At 47.0% G+C, this 13762-nt stretch overlaps 1 protein-coding gene across 2 annotated transcripts in view; it reads right to left on the reverse strand.

Moving 5' to 3' along the window:
• LOC135904587 (B-cell receptor CD22-like) overlaps positions 1 to 13762 on the reverse strand; it is a 281552-nt gene that overhangs the window by 7343 nt on the left and 260447 nt on the right. Inside the window, exons 8-14 of one of the 2 annotated variants that reach the window (XM_065435445.2) lie at positions 13241 to 13591; positions 10994 to 11248; positions 10144 to 10410; positions 9344 to 9475; positions 4531 to 4697; positions 2869 to 3384; positions 1109 to 1271 (exon numbers count right to left, since the gene is read on the reverse strand). In XM_065435445.2, coding sequence (XP_065291517.1) covers positions 1109 to 1271; positions 2869 to 3384; positions 4531 to 4697; positions 9344 to 9475; positions 10144 to 10410; positions 10994 to 11248; positions 13241 to 13591 — 1851 coding nt within the window. The remainder of the gene's footprint in view (positions 1 to 1108; positions 1272 to 2868; positions 3385 to 4530; positions 4698 to 9343; positions 9476 to 10143; positions 10411 to 10993; positions 11249 to 13240; positions 13592 to 13762) is intronic. The other variant, XM_065435446.2, reaches the window with a different exon arrangement.

Raw genomic sequence — 13762 nt, forward strand, 5'->3', positions numbered from 1 at the left:
ATGAAGCTTAACGTCTATGAATGCAAAATTATCTCTTTCAGCCGCAAGCATACTAAATCTACGTTTCTTCATCAGATAAAAAAAATCCCTATTTTGCATGATACTAAAATAAATATCGTGGTGTTACCCTAACTTCGACTCTTTCGTGGTCAATGCGCATTGCATACATATGCGCCAATGCATCGAAATAATTAGGGTACATAAGACGCAAGTTGCATAATTCTGCTCAAGACATTCGTAAACTAGTTTATCTAACATTGGTAAACCTCAGCTTGAATACGCCGCATCTGTCTGGTCTCCCCATCAGTAATACTTGATCGAAAAATCGAATGTATTCAGAATATGGCTGCGCGTTTCATTGCACGTTGTTAAACCTATAACAAAAGCATAACACAAATTAAGCTCGACCTCTCACTACAGCCTTTCCATTACCGTAGAGATATGGCTCTGCTATCATTATTTCATAAATATGTGTATATTACAGCGCCATCAGTTGTGCCTCTTGAAACTCCTCATTGCAGGTCACACCGGTTCTACAATCAGATCAATTTCAAGCGCATCTACGGAAGGACTAACTCATTTACCTAGTCCGCTCTTCCAAAAGCCACTCGCCTTTGGAACAATCTTCCTAGCGCCATCGTTTATGAGAGTGACCAGGAAAATTTCCGGCATCTTCTAACAACGCATGTTTCAAACTCCATGTAACCTAACGTGTTATTTTTCTTGCTTTTCCCGTTATCATTGTGCTACTATCCCTTAAATACTGTTTTGTTACAGCCAAATATGTCCCGCTCGCTCTGTAATTCTATTGATTATATTGTAACCTCTCGCGTTGAAAAGCATTCGGTCTGTCCATTGTAACATTTTAACACCACATTACTTACTATATGTGAGTGCATTTCTTGTACTGTATTCTTTTGTATATGTATTCACATACGTATTCTAATTATTGTATAAGCGTTGAGTGTACTTTCTCCCCTTGCACGATGTCTCTAGGGGCCTGCAAAGTATCCTTATATATATATATATATATATATATATATGCTGCACTCACTGCACCCACGTAATTCCTAGCTTTTGGAGCGCTTCGCGAACAAGGAACACTTACCGGCCGCTGCATTGTCTAGCGTTTGGTGGAATTTGAGCGTGGCGTACTCCGTGGGAGCTCCCTCCCTTCTTGAGGACAGGACCGCAGCTTTGTGCGTGTTGTTGAGCAACGCGAGGTCTGCGTACACGACCCCCTCTCGGTGGTTAGTGCGCAGAAGGTGCACCTGTGGCCGGGGCCGCGCCGCAAACACAGGTGGCAGTGGAGGGCAGCAGCACGGTTACGTGTGGGGCAGGAATTGGGGGTGGGAGAGACGAAAAGAAATGGCAACAACACACGCATGCTGTTAGCGAGCGCTCACATGCCAGCACAACTACACGCAGCAACAAAAAAAAAAGGACTCGCATTGTTATGAAGTTAGTTTCACATTGTGTCGCACAATTTTCAGCTTGGCACACAAACATCTAGCGACGCTATTCATGCCACATCTGACAATAAATTTTACAAGATGGGACAGGAACCGATCCTCATTTGTAGAAGGGTTGGCAACAAGTCGACGTCATCGCCGAAGAAAAGCTGAAAAGAAGATATGAGCTGCTGCTTCTTCCAGTAATGAAGGAAGAAAGCGACTGTCGATTCATGAGAACTCTGGAGTTCTGCGGCGCATTACCTTCTTTCAATCGCGAGCCCATAAAATCAAGTTGAAGCAAAATGGCGACTTTCAGTGACATTATAGTTTGATATCTGGTTTTTGAGGATAACAGTATATAAACGTTTCCGAAATGCTGCATACGAAAGGCTCAAAAGTGCGCATATAATAATGGAAGAGACAAGTCGAACAAAAGAGCGGTGTTTGTTCGTGCTGCCTGTTTTCCTTTCTTGTGTAATTTTTGATGCATTTCAATAAAAACAATGAGACTCAAATTAAAAGAAAATGCGTTCTCTGCTCTACATTCAACTTTGTCATACTGCAATCTAGCAAAAGCTACCAAGAATAATTATAAACTTCTCTTGTCACCTCAACAATTCAATGTTCTTGCATCAAACATGAAATTAAAGATAAAAAACCAAAAAGGAAGACTAAACGGACCCTAAATCCGCATGACATGAAAGCTGAGCGAGCTGTTTCTCGCTCACCTTCGTTACCTTCTCCACGGGCGCTTATTCCTCCTCGCCCTATACTTCTCTAGGAGACACGTGAACAGCATTTCAGTGCCGTACGTAACCTTTGCGCTGCTGTCTTCTTTGAAAACAACGTCAATTTCCCGCTACCACAACTACGCGCTTTTCGGCTTCACTCGATAACTGCCGCGCACGCCGTGTGGAACACGTTACGTAAAACGAATTCGGCTGATGTGCTCAAATTTCTTTTTTCAAAATGTCACAAGTCGTTTAGGGGCACTTTGAGCCTCTCAGAACCCTTCAAATTATCGTGGAAGAGAGAACACAAAAATGTATGAAAAGAAAATTCCCCGAATTAAACGAGAATTGGGGAGAACATTGGTGGCAACGAAAGCAGGCTATAAACACACTCTGTGAAAAGTCGCAATCCACGAAAACTACAAGAAAAAAAAAGAACACGGGAAGAAAGATAACGGAAAATAGTTGTCACAGCGTCCAAAGTCGAAGGAGGGTGTCCAGGAGAAAAAGAAGAGAACGAAACGAGCAGTGCGGTCCTCAGTTCAGTTCACTGAAGTGCCAAAAGTGCGGTCATATGGCGAGAAATGCGCCAGAGGAGATCAGAGGATAGCAGAGAGACAGAGAGATGGGGAGGGACAGATCGACGCCGTGTGCGTTCGTGTGTGTGCTGGACGGCGACTGACCTTCGGCGTCGACGAGAGCGGCAAGTCACCACCGCCGCCGCCTCCGTCCTCGTCGTAGAGGGCCGCTCTCGGGTAGTGGTGGTACTGCTGTTGCGGCATCATCATGGGCGAGTGCGCTCTGCTCGCTGGCAACCCGTATCCGCCACCGTGTGCGGGGACGCCATCAGCGCCGTTGCGATAACCGTTGCGCGAATCTGTCCTCATGGGAGTCGCCGAGCGGCGACCCAGCGATCCAACCGGTGTCGAGACGTGACTGCCCGGCTTGGTGCTCTTGGGCCGCGGCGGCGGCAGTCCGACGCCGTTGATGCTCGCGTGCACGGGGTCGGGGAAGGCTCGCGCCGGCGCCATCACGTTCACGTAGTGCGCCGGCGGTCGCCGCTCGTCCCTCTGGCAGGGCGGAGGCGTCGCCGTAGACGACGACGGCTTGAGGCCCTTGCAGCTGCCTAGCGACGGCGCTTCCGAGGCTGACGTGGTTACCGTCGACTCGGACGTGACTGTCGACGCCGTCGAGGGACACTGTTTTGGTGTGGGAGGTGCATGTACCGGAGAGGGGCGGGTTAGGGGAGAAACGCATGGCTGGACACACAAGACGTACACAAGCGCGCGAGTGATGACGGACGAGCATCGCCTTCTGCAACAGACCGAGCGGGGGGAACAGAAAGCACGCGGTGGCACCACTGCAGCTGTATTGCGGTGGCGCTGTAACTTCCACGCACACGCGGACAAAATCGTGTTGCGACAGTTTCAAGTGCGATACGGATACTTGTGAGAATGCACCGCCGTGGGTAACATGGAAGGGAACACCGAAATTTGCATGCAAGAAACATAGTAACTGAACAACCTGTCCAGTGCTTGAAAAATTTCCCCTAGGCCAATAGGAAAGTCCTTGCTCTATAGCTGCTCGTAACAGTAGATTCCAACAAGTCGTAATTTTGGACAAAACATCTGGGAAGGCAGCTTGTCAATGGCAAGGACAACTTACGAACGAAAAGCTTTGTGAATTCGTCCCCAAGTTAATATACAAAAGTCGCGAGTAATCATTTCATGCACACTAATTCGGCGTTGCCTTTTGTGTGGCTCACGGGCTGTGTACATTCACAATGTCTTCGGATGTTCTTTCTTCTCGACTCACTGAAAAGCCAGAGAAACTTAACAAAAGACGCAAGTGAGCGAGCACTTTGGGAGCGTGTGTTATGGCCGGTCTCTTCGCAACACTACTCACTGTCAAAACACGAACGGCCACGCCACTTTGTTAGAAGGTCACACAGAGCCATGCTTACTGTCAAACCACTGTGAAAACAACGAGCAAAGTAGTTATAACGCTGGGAAAACACGATTAGCGCAAACCGTTGTGAGGGCCAGGGACTGCGAAGCGGGAGTTGGGAGGGGGGGAGTCTTTCCTTCCTTGCCTAGTTATATCCGACAAAGAAGTAAAAGCGAACTCGCTCCGTGTACGCTAGCTAGTCACCGCAGCCTTTTCTGGCGAGTGGGCAAAGCTCATTAGTGCTTCGGCCTGTTGGCTGTGCAAAGTCGATTGCCTCAGGCACGCGACTTTTATTTCTTTTATTTATCGCCTGCACGTGCGGAGGATTGAAAAATGATGTGGTTCGAGCGCGCTACGAGCCCGGCAAAGATGTTAAATTCAGTGCGAGCCTGCCTTACCCCCTTGGAATTCCTCTGGGGGTGGAAAGGCATGTTCTCGTACGTGGCCCTGTTCTCAGGCTCGCTGTTAGCGATCGGCGGGGGCCCGTTCTCCGTCTTGCCTTCCACGTTCTGGTACACCGGCTCTGCTCCGGCCTTTGACTTTGACTTCACCGGACTGTTGAGATCTACGAAAGCAAAGAGGTGGGAGAGAAAAAATTATTTTACTCTCGCAAGTTAAATCGCGTTTACGGACTGCAACTGTTGTCAGAGTAACAGCCCTCTGAAGACACGGCGTTCACTTCCCCATTCCGTCATTCATAGCAGTGATCACAAAGCTGCGAAATAAAGCAGGTGCAGACTACTGTTTCTCAGCCACTAAGTTATGCCAATAAGCGTTTTCAGTCACCCTTTAGCAAAACGAAAACCTAATAGACTTAGCAACGTATTCTTCGAAGTAGTTGAGCCGAGATGTTTAAATTTATAAAAAAGCAATATTTTCTTAATAGTCTATCAGGCAATGCGATTAAATCATCACTAAGGAATTCGTTGCTTTTTATGACCCACTGCGGCAATTACCACCTCTTCATTTCTAAAATTCGTTTTTGCCACATGCAGTAGTTGCATATGGGCCCTCATTATTAACAGTAGCAGTAACAGTATTAGTAGCAGTAGCAGGATTAGCAGTAACTACAATATTGTTGACACCACGCGTTTCAGTCACTTCATGAAACATTGTCATTGTAATTGTCATTGCCAGGACATCTCCACTGGGCGTTTATGACAACAACAAAAACACATCCTGCTGTCATCTTACCCTGGATTATAATACAAGGATAAGGCGAGCGTCAAAGGGAGATGGGCGATTGTTTAGGCTAGTTTGTTTTCCATGAGACTGTAGTGCAGCGCGAAGCGGGACAGGGACACAGGAAGCGCTTGTCCTCCTTCTTTCCTACGTCCCCTGTCCCGATTTTCGCAAAGGGGAGCGTAGAATCGTTTCGAAACAACGGAGACCTAGACAGGAAAGACTCTCACACTTGCAACTAAGTATGCTTTCAGAGACAAACCACCAGGAACGTTATTGCGCATGCGCCGCCATGGATAATTGCGAAAGAAAAATAACTTTTTTTTTAAATTAAGAAATTGCTTAACAACATCAATAGTGACAGCTTGTGTGGGTGATAGCAAGAACGGCACGTGCAAGTGGCCTGACAGAAATCATTCCAAAAAAACCCTTCGGGGGAGGGGGACCCCTGCCCGCCTCGCACTGTACCACACAGTCAAAGGGAGGTGTACCAAGCATTCATCACTTCGTCACCATTACGCCGGCGAATCGCGTTCACGTTCACACCATATCACACATATGCGCTGTCAGTGTGTTTTTTTCATTACATTTGTTTGTGGGCTGCGGTTCTCTAAATTCCGAGGAATAACTTTGTAAAGGATGAAAGACAAGGTACAGGCAACTTTGGTAGTAGAAGAGTGGTTCGGTATGCGTGGTTCGGAATGCCTGGCTCGGAATTTGGTTCGAAATTCTTTCTACCGGACGCTGAAGCCGGATTTTCTGCAACACGAGGCCCTTAACGAAAACAAAGCTGAGCTTTACTTGGCGTACTCGAAGAGCATACGAACGCGTGTGGTGCACTTGGGCCGACAAAACAACGGTGTCTGTGTTAGTGCGCCGAAGACAGCGACTAAAAGAGACAGAAATGGTCAAAGCATGCAGTGCTTTCTGTATCACGCGAAGAGAACACATTCATGAATACTTCGAATTGTTAATCAAACTCAACCAAGCTGCTCTGCGTGAAAAATGACTCAACCAAATTCGAGGCGTCCACGCAGTTATGTGTCTCACCTGAGACGATTCTCCTTTTCCTTCTGGCCCCGTCAACTCGCTTGAATGCAATCACTGTGTGCAGAGGGAGTGGTGGTGGTGCCATGGTGAGACGCATGCCAGGCGTGCGTGTTACAGAGCAGGATAGGAAGTGAGAAGGAAAGGATTACGAGATACTGGGAATGGCACGGAAGAGGCAACACTCAACACAGGACTCGAGCTTAGCTCTCATTGTATGGCTTGTGAGTGGGAAACGCGTGCGATGATACCAGCCCTAACGGTTATTCGCTTGTTCTGAATCCGGTAGCAAACCGGATGCTGTTCTGGTTGACCTCCCTGCCCTCCCTATCCTTGCTTTCTCTCTCTCTCTCTCTCTCTGAATCCGGTTAAGCAACCAGCTCTGCAAGGACCTGCATGTATTGCTAAAATTTTGTTTTGTCCTTTCGTCTTTAGGATTCCCTACTTTTCCTGAATCTTATGCCACAATTTTTGGCTGTGACTAAATGCGTTTTCCCGTGACAATAAAGCTGCAGAAAAGCCATAACATACAGGCGGGTTTCATGCAGATGACTGGAAGGGCAGTGAAGCAAGTAAGTCATGCAGTGCCGCAGTCATGTGTGTCAGCGAACCATTTAGGTACACAGAAGGTTCAATGAGTGGAGTTGTGCTGGAAGCTCTGTGGCTATTGATTTTCATCGAAAATTACTGTGGAAAGGCTATAGTCATGTTATGCTGTACCGGTGCAGGCTCTGCGTTTGGTGGCAAGCACTGGCTGTCATGTCTGGTGTGTAGTGAGCAAATGGTAAGCTTTATGGCACCAGGCCGTAGAGCCTGGTAATTACTCGTTTTCCTGACGAATAGATCACGCTGGTTAGAACAACACTCTGTTAACATGCATAGCAGATGCACTTCAGTACCGACGTGTGCAAAACATCGCAATTGCCCAGGAAAGTACACGACTATGACACGAATAACGTATTCTGAAATATGGCTATGTACACGAGCATGATTTTAAGAACATCTACCTGAGTTTCCTGTGATATCACTGCTGCTACCGTTCTGCAGATAGGGTGGGTGGAAGTCAGCCTTGTGGATGCTCAAATCTTCGCTGAGGCTTAGGCGTCCTTCCGGTCTAAGGTAGAAATTAGCGTCAGCAAAAACAAGTGCCTTATGTTTATTTCGAACTCTGCTTCTATGTCATAAGAATGTTCACGTTTGGGTAAAGGACAGACAACACAAACTGCACATTTCTGTTTCGATCAATACTTTCATGCCTCGCTAAGGAGCGATTAAATTTGTGGCGATTTGTATCGTCAGTTTACTTGCGTCATAGTTCGAAGTGAGATTTTGTAGATACCATTCGCCCTTCTAAACAAGTAAATCAAAAGTAGTGTCGCAGTTTCATTTGACCCTAGGCGGTGGCACGGTGTTTTTTGGCGTTTGTAGACTTCGTTAAAAAAGCAGAACGTCGCACAATTATCACACAGAAAGGAAACGCAAGAGGAGACTGGCTTTCAACTGATGTCCATCACAGCCACTGGTTCGCACGTATGAACAGCTACAAAAAAATCCCCTAAAGCCAATCAATATATTATAGTTGTCAATGAGTATTTGAAGCGAGGCGACCACGTTGTAACTGAAATTGTAATATAATAATAATATTTGGGGTTTTACGTGCCAAAACCACTTTCTGATTATGAGGCACGCCGTAGTGGAGGACTCCGGAAATTTTGACCACCTGGGGTTCTTTAACGTGCATCTAAATCTAAGCACACGGGTGTTTTCGCATATCGCCCCCATCGAAATGCGGCCGCCGTGGCCGGGATTCAATCCGGCGACCTCGTACTCAGCAGCCCAATAACCGAAATTGTGGCTGTTATTTATAAATGCTATCCTAAGAAAATGTTCTCGCTACACTGCCCTTTTCATTTTTGTATTGACAGAATCCCAAGCGTGAGTTCTTGAGCTATGAGTTCACCTACGGACCCATTGCTGCACGTAAATAACATTACAGAAACGATCGTCCCGCCCCAGTCGTGCGTCGCCGACAATTGCAATAGTTCCCACGTACGGGTTTTCTTTTGGTCTTGAACAGTTCCATTGCATAGAAAATGTCTGTAGTTGTATACAACAATTAGTTATAAATCTTTCTTATCAATGGTTCATTCTTCCTGAAGTTTGTGATAGCTTGTGCAATTAAGCTTAACTGTTGGTCGCCTTTGTACGTTTGTCCGTGTGTTCTACACGATGTTCTCTAGCGTTCTGCTGTTTCAACCAAGTCATTTAAATAAACGTATTGCTAGGACTAGCAAGACTGTTACAATGTAATTATAAATGCGAAGTAGGATAAGCAACGCCAGGAAAGGAGTTTGCTCGTGCAAGCCATGCAACAACGTAAAACAGTCTGGGGTTGTTAGTGGACAACTCCGGAAACATAGCGGCTAGACCTCTTAATGGTTACTTGATCACAAGGGAAGAAACATATTTTAGAGCACAGTTTTTGATGTACTTACGTTTGCCGATCCTCCACCGCTTCTTTTGGTCCAGCTGTAATAAGCACACACGACATCTGACTCTAAGATCTGACTTACCGTGGGTCAACCACTGGGTTGTCCTGTTGCTGAATTACGAGACATAACGCGTTCACGCAGAGCAGCTTTGGTTCGACCTATCTAATTCCGCATAAAAAAGTTATTTCTGTTGAAAGGGAACTATTAATTTGTAACCATGTGCATGAGTGAAACTACCTTCGACGTAAAAAAAATGGAAAAAAAAGATATGGAGAGAAGAACATGTCAAGCCGTGGAGCTAAGAAAATGTTGACACAAAAGCGAGCACCCATGCTCGTGCTGCCTTAAGGAATCAAAGTTCGTGCACTTCTTTAACTCACAATAATAAATTCCCATACAGTTTGAATGAGTCGAGACACGTTCACACGATGAAGTAAAATAACTTCGTTTTCGTTCAAGGTACAAAATACATGCAGATCATAGCGCTTACCTCTCCTCCGCTTTCTCTTCATTATAAGGACAATAATAACGATGATAATAATGAATATTAAAACGATGAGCCCCGCGATGCCCGTAATCATCATAACTTGTTCATCGTCCAGGTATACATGGTTGTAGGCATCTGGAAGAAATAGGAAAGTCCGCATTATGTCACGGCCAGGTTCATAGAACAGTGAGCATTCGTTACACTTTCCAACACGAGCGGCCTCTTTCTCGGTCTCGATGACTACTAACCTTCGAATTGTGAATAGCAAGAAGTTTACTTAAAATTTAGTTGTCTCGCACTTGTTTGCAATTTGCAGCGTGCGCGATGACTTGGACCCTTTAATTTGCATGTACAGGCGCTAAAAAGAGTCTTAACTGTCTTGAGTTATTGTGCTGGTGCGTTTCACGTGCGTATCTGCAAGTGTGGGCCTGCTTATTCTTTTTTTATTTTTTCCTCCCTCTATTTCCTTCGTGCTTCACCGTATGTTACACCTGGAGCAGCATGCCAAAGCTGTAGTTAGACTAGCATCTGCAGCTATTGTGAAACATTTATTCATCTCTGGCCATTGTCAACCTTTTCAAAGCACCCATAAGCCCAGTGTCGAGTAATCCTATTTGAGGGTCCCATATAGAAGCATGCGTCATCCCTTATATGATATGGGCAACTTCCATTTGACATACTGGAGCATACGGGTATTAGATTAGGAACCCCTTATGCTCATATCGAATATAGGGCTTATGGGGCTTTTTTTTTTGGGGGGGGGGGGGTGTAAGGAGGAGATGAACGTGAAGGGCAAAGCGTACCGCCGGGACCGTTCACACGGTACTCGCACTCTGCGGCTCCCAACGAGTTGTTGGGCTGGCAGAGGTAGAGGCCGTAGTATTCGGGAGCCGTCGAGTCGGGCACGGTGTATATGCTGCGTAGGCCCTCAGAGTAAACGTTCCGCTCGATCGTCTCGTTGCCCAACATCCAGCTGATGTTGACCTGTGGCGGATTGGCGTCCACTTCGCAGATGAGCGTCACCTGGCCCTCCGAATTCTTGCTCGTGTACAGCACGCACGAGGGCGGGTCTGCCAAGGGACGGAAGATGCGGTGCAGATCAGTGTCAACACGACACCAATGATTGCGGACAATTCCACGTACAGAACAGTTCTCCCCAGTTCGGTTAAATTGTTTTCAATCACTAGTAGCACACTATGTCTGCAGGCAACATTACCAGTAGCCCGAACAATGCCAAAAACAAAATCTCTCCAATTTTTTTATTTTTGGCAGCGCTTGAATGACACCAAATCGACAGCCACAAGCATTCAGAGCTTAGAGGCAAGCACTCATTACGCAAACGTTGTTTTATGGCCATGAACTTAAGCCGTACCAACATGCCACAAAATCATGATTTTGCGGTAATTTCATCACTTGCTTTGCTTAGCAATCCGATGTATGAGAGTATGAGATACACTAACATCCGACATGAAAGCTAAAATGTAAGTAGCATGTACCACCATGCCATGTCAGTTTAGTTATTCCGAAATTAGTGTCGCGAATAAAGGTAGCAATGCGTTTTCTTAATAATGTATTATTTCCTTGAACTTATGCGACATTACTAAGACCGAAGAAGACGCGTGATCGTATATGATGTAACATGGCATTACTCACAGATGACGTCAATGTAGCTGTTGTAGGACGCCGATCCGTGCCGGTTGCTAGCGACGCACGTGTAGTTTCCGCTGCGTTCACGACCGAGGCTGTAGTTCATGAATAGCAGCGGACTGTCCGAGATGACCTGGTCGTTGTACATCCACATGTACTCGCTCGGCGGCTTCGAGTTGGCGGTGCACGAAATCTCCTCGGCCACGTTTCCCTCGTAGACAAGCAGGTGTTTCACTGACACGTCGATGTCTTCGGGAGGATCTGAGGCATCGAACATGCGCGGCACATTCATTAAAATATTGCTAACGGAGAATTGGACGGGTCCACATACACTGTTAAGTAAAACTAAAGCACTCATAAAGGTTTCAAATTCCGTTCTTAAGCCAAGTAACTGAGTGCTGCTGAATATGTTGGACTGCATTGTGCGTGAATAGCGCTTAAAGAAGACATGGAACAGCATTTTTTTTTTTGTGCGGGGAATAATAATTTGCGAACAGAACTCTCAAATGGTGCCCCGATAACTAGCTTTATTATTAATTTGAGGTGTAGGTACGCATTGAGATTTTATTTGCGTGCATACAGATGCGCGAAAAATATGTCGCCTGTAAACGACGCCTGGATTCGCCTCATGCGAATAAGAAACTTAAATATCAATGGCGCGTCAGTAGCTTACTCCTATTATACTAGAATAATTTACGCCTCCAGAATCTTATAGCGACAATGTCCAATTATTATTTTGGCTCATTTACTTTCTTTTTCAATAGAAATACCCAATAACAGACAACTGGCACGTGCTCCACGATAGTCAGTGACGGCTGTCACTGCGAGCCTACAAACGCAGAGTTTAACTAGAAAAGCAGACTTGCATTTCATTTGAAAATGCAACGCCAAGTTGTTTGAGAGAAGCACGATTGCGTTCTTTTCGAATGTTGTATTAGTAGTTGCATTGCGATAGCAATTATATGGACACTCCAGGCGCATTCCCGCCGTAGGCATCGCCGTTGCCGTGAGGTTACGTATACAGGCCAAGGGCGATAACACCCTCACCGCGCGCCCTGCGCTGTATGTGCGAGTGAAAGTGTACGAGGGGAGCTGACTATCCTGGCTCAATCTCGCCCGCGTGAAAGAGACCAAAGTGGTCAGGATACGCGCCTTCTCCAGTCGTGCGTGAGGTATCCAACGTTGCGAGGAACCAGGGGCAGAGTAAAGAGGGGGAGGGAAGGGCGGTGTTCTACCCCGGCTGCAAGTGCTCATGTGACGGCTGCGCGCTGTCGCCCGGCTGTATCTTGAGAGCGATCTGCGTTGGGGTTAGAGCCTACGTCGACGGCTCGTAACTTTGTGCATACTATGTCCTCGGCGCTCACTTTTCCTTGAAGTGATAGCCAGCACGAATGTCATTTCGCTCGCTGCTGCTGCCGTGTTTCCTCATGCTAGCGATTTGACAGCGAGTTTCTGCGGTCATCGAGTCAGGTGTGTTCATGTTTGCTTAAGAGCGCGTGACACCGTGTTATTTGATTTAGTTAGTGTGACTGTTTTTACAAGTTCATGCGGCCGATAAAACCACTATCCTTACTTCGTATAGCTGTCACTAATTTGCTATCGATTGTTCCGGGCGAAACTGCGACTTTCTTACTTAGCTGCTGCGCCAGCAAAGAGAGTGTAGTTCTCGCTAAGCTATTTGGATCACGAAAAAAAAAGATGTTAGGACAGTACAAAAATGCACAAAGGCGCGCCTCTTTCCCCGGTATTCTTCCCTCTCGTGTTTGTGGTCGCACGTTCTGCTTTGTTAGAAGTGACCGGAATTGAAATTATTTCATCATCGCTGAGTCAACTCTCTGCCGCCAGTGAAACTATGGGTTGGAGGCACAGCTGCAATCTGCTTACATTATTGATACTACCACTCCGTAAGGAGAGGGACAATAGTCTATCTTTATGACTATTGTGACTACTAAATCACGCTATTTTCAATGAATAAGGACGAGAATATCGCTCAGCTCACGTCTTACAGTGAACGCGAGAATACATAAACAAAATTGAAGCCACTATGCCCATACAATCGCCAGTAGAACACGAGACCATGTAGCGATGTCGCCAATGCTACGTTGCTGTGCCGTTGTTACTGCTGCTATATCCGGTACGAGAGTGACACTGCAATTACTTAGTGGCAAGAGCGAGAGAGAGAGAAGGTAGCGAAACGAAGAGAGAGACAGGGTCGGGGGCTCGCAAACGCAGCAGTGGCGTTGCTCAACTCACACTCGACTTCGAAGTGCGTTGTGGAGGAGACCGCGCGCCCGACAAGGTTGCCGCTCGAGCGGCACGTAAACGTGGTGTTGTCCAAGTTCCGGTCGAGGACACCGCCGGGCCACTGCGTCATGTCGAACTTGAGCGTGCTCACCACCGAGGCGAAGCGGTTCTCGGACGGCTCCTCCGGGTGCGGCGTGCTCTGGATGCTGAACTGTGGGCTGTAGTCGATGCTCTCGCCAGCGCGCAGCCACTCGATCACGCAGGCCGGCTCGCACTCGACGCGGCACGACAGGCTCACGTCCGTCGAGTTCTGCAGCGCCCCGTGCACGCTGGGCAGCTGGTCGATGAACGACGGCGGGGCTACGTGCAGCGAGAGAATACAGCGTTGAACAAACACAGCACGCACGTCATCGACTTTACAGGCACAAAAAGCAAGCGATCTCCGCGCACGCTCAATGCTGTTGTATGACCGCTCTTTATTTATCGCACTCTGCTCGATGAAAGTAAGCGGAAGGTGCCCCTCCAGAAGTG

The sequence above is a fragment of the Dermacentor albipictus genome, chromosome 4, assembly GCF_038994185.2.
Source record: "Dermacentor albipictus isolate Rhodes 1998 colony chromosome 4, USDA_Dalb.pri_finalv2, whole genome shotgun sequence".
Lineage (NCBI taxonomy): Eukaryota > Metazoa > Arthropoda > Arachnida > Ixodida > Ixodidae > Dermacentor > Dermacentor albipictus.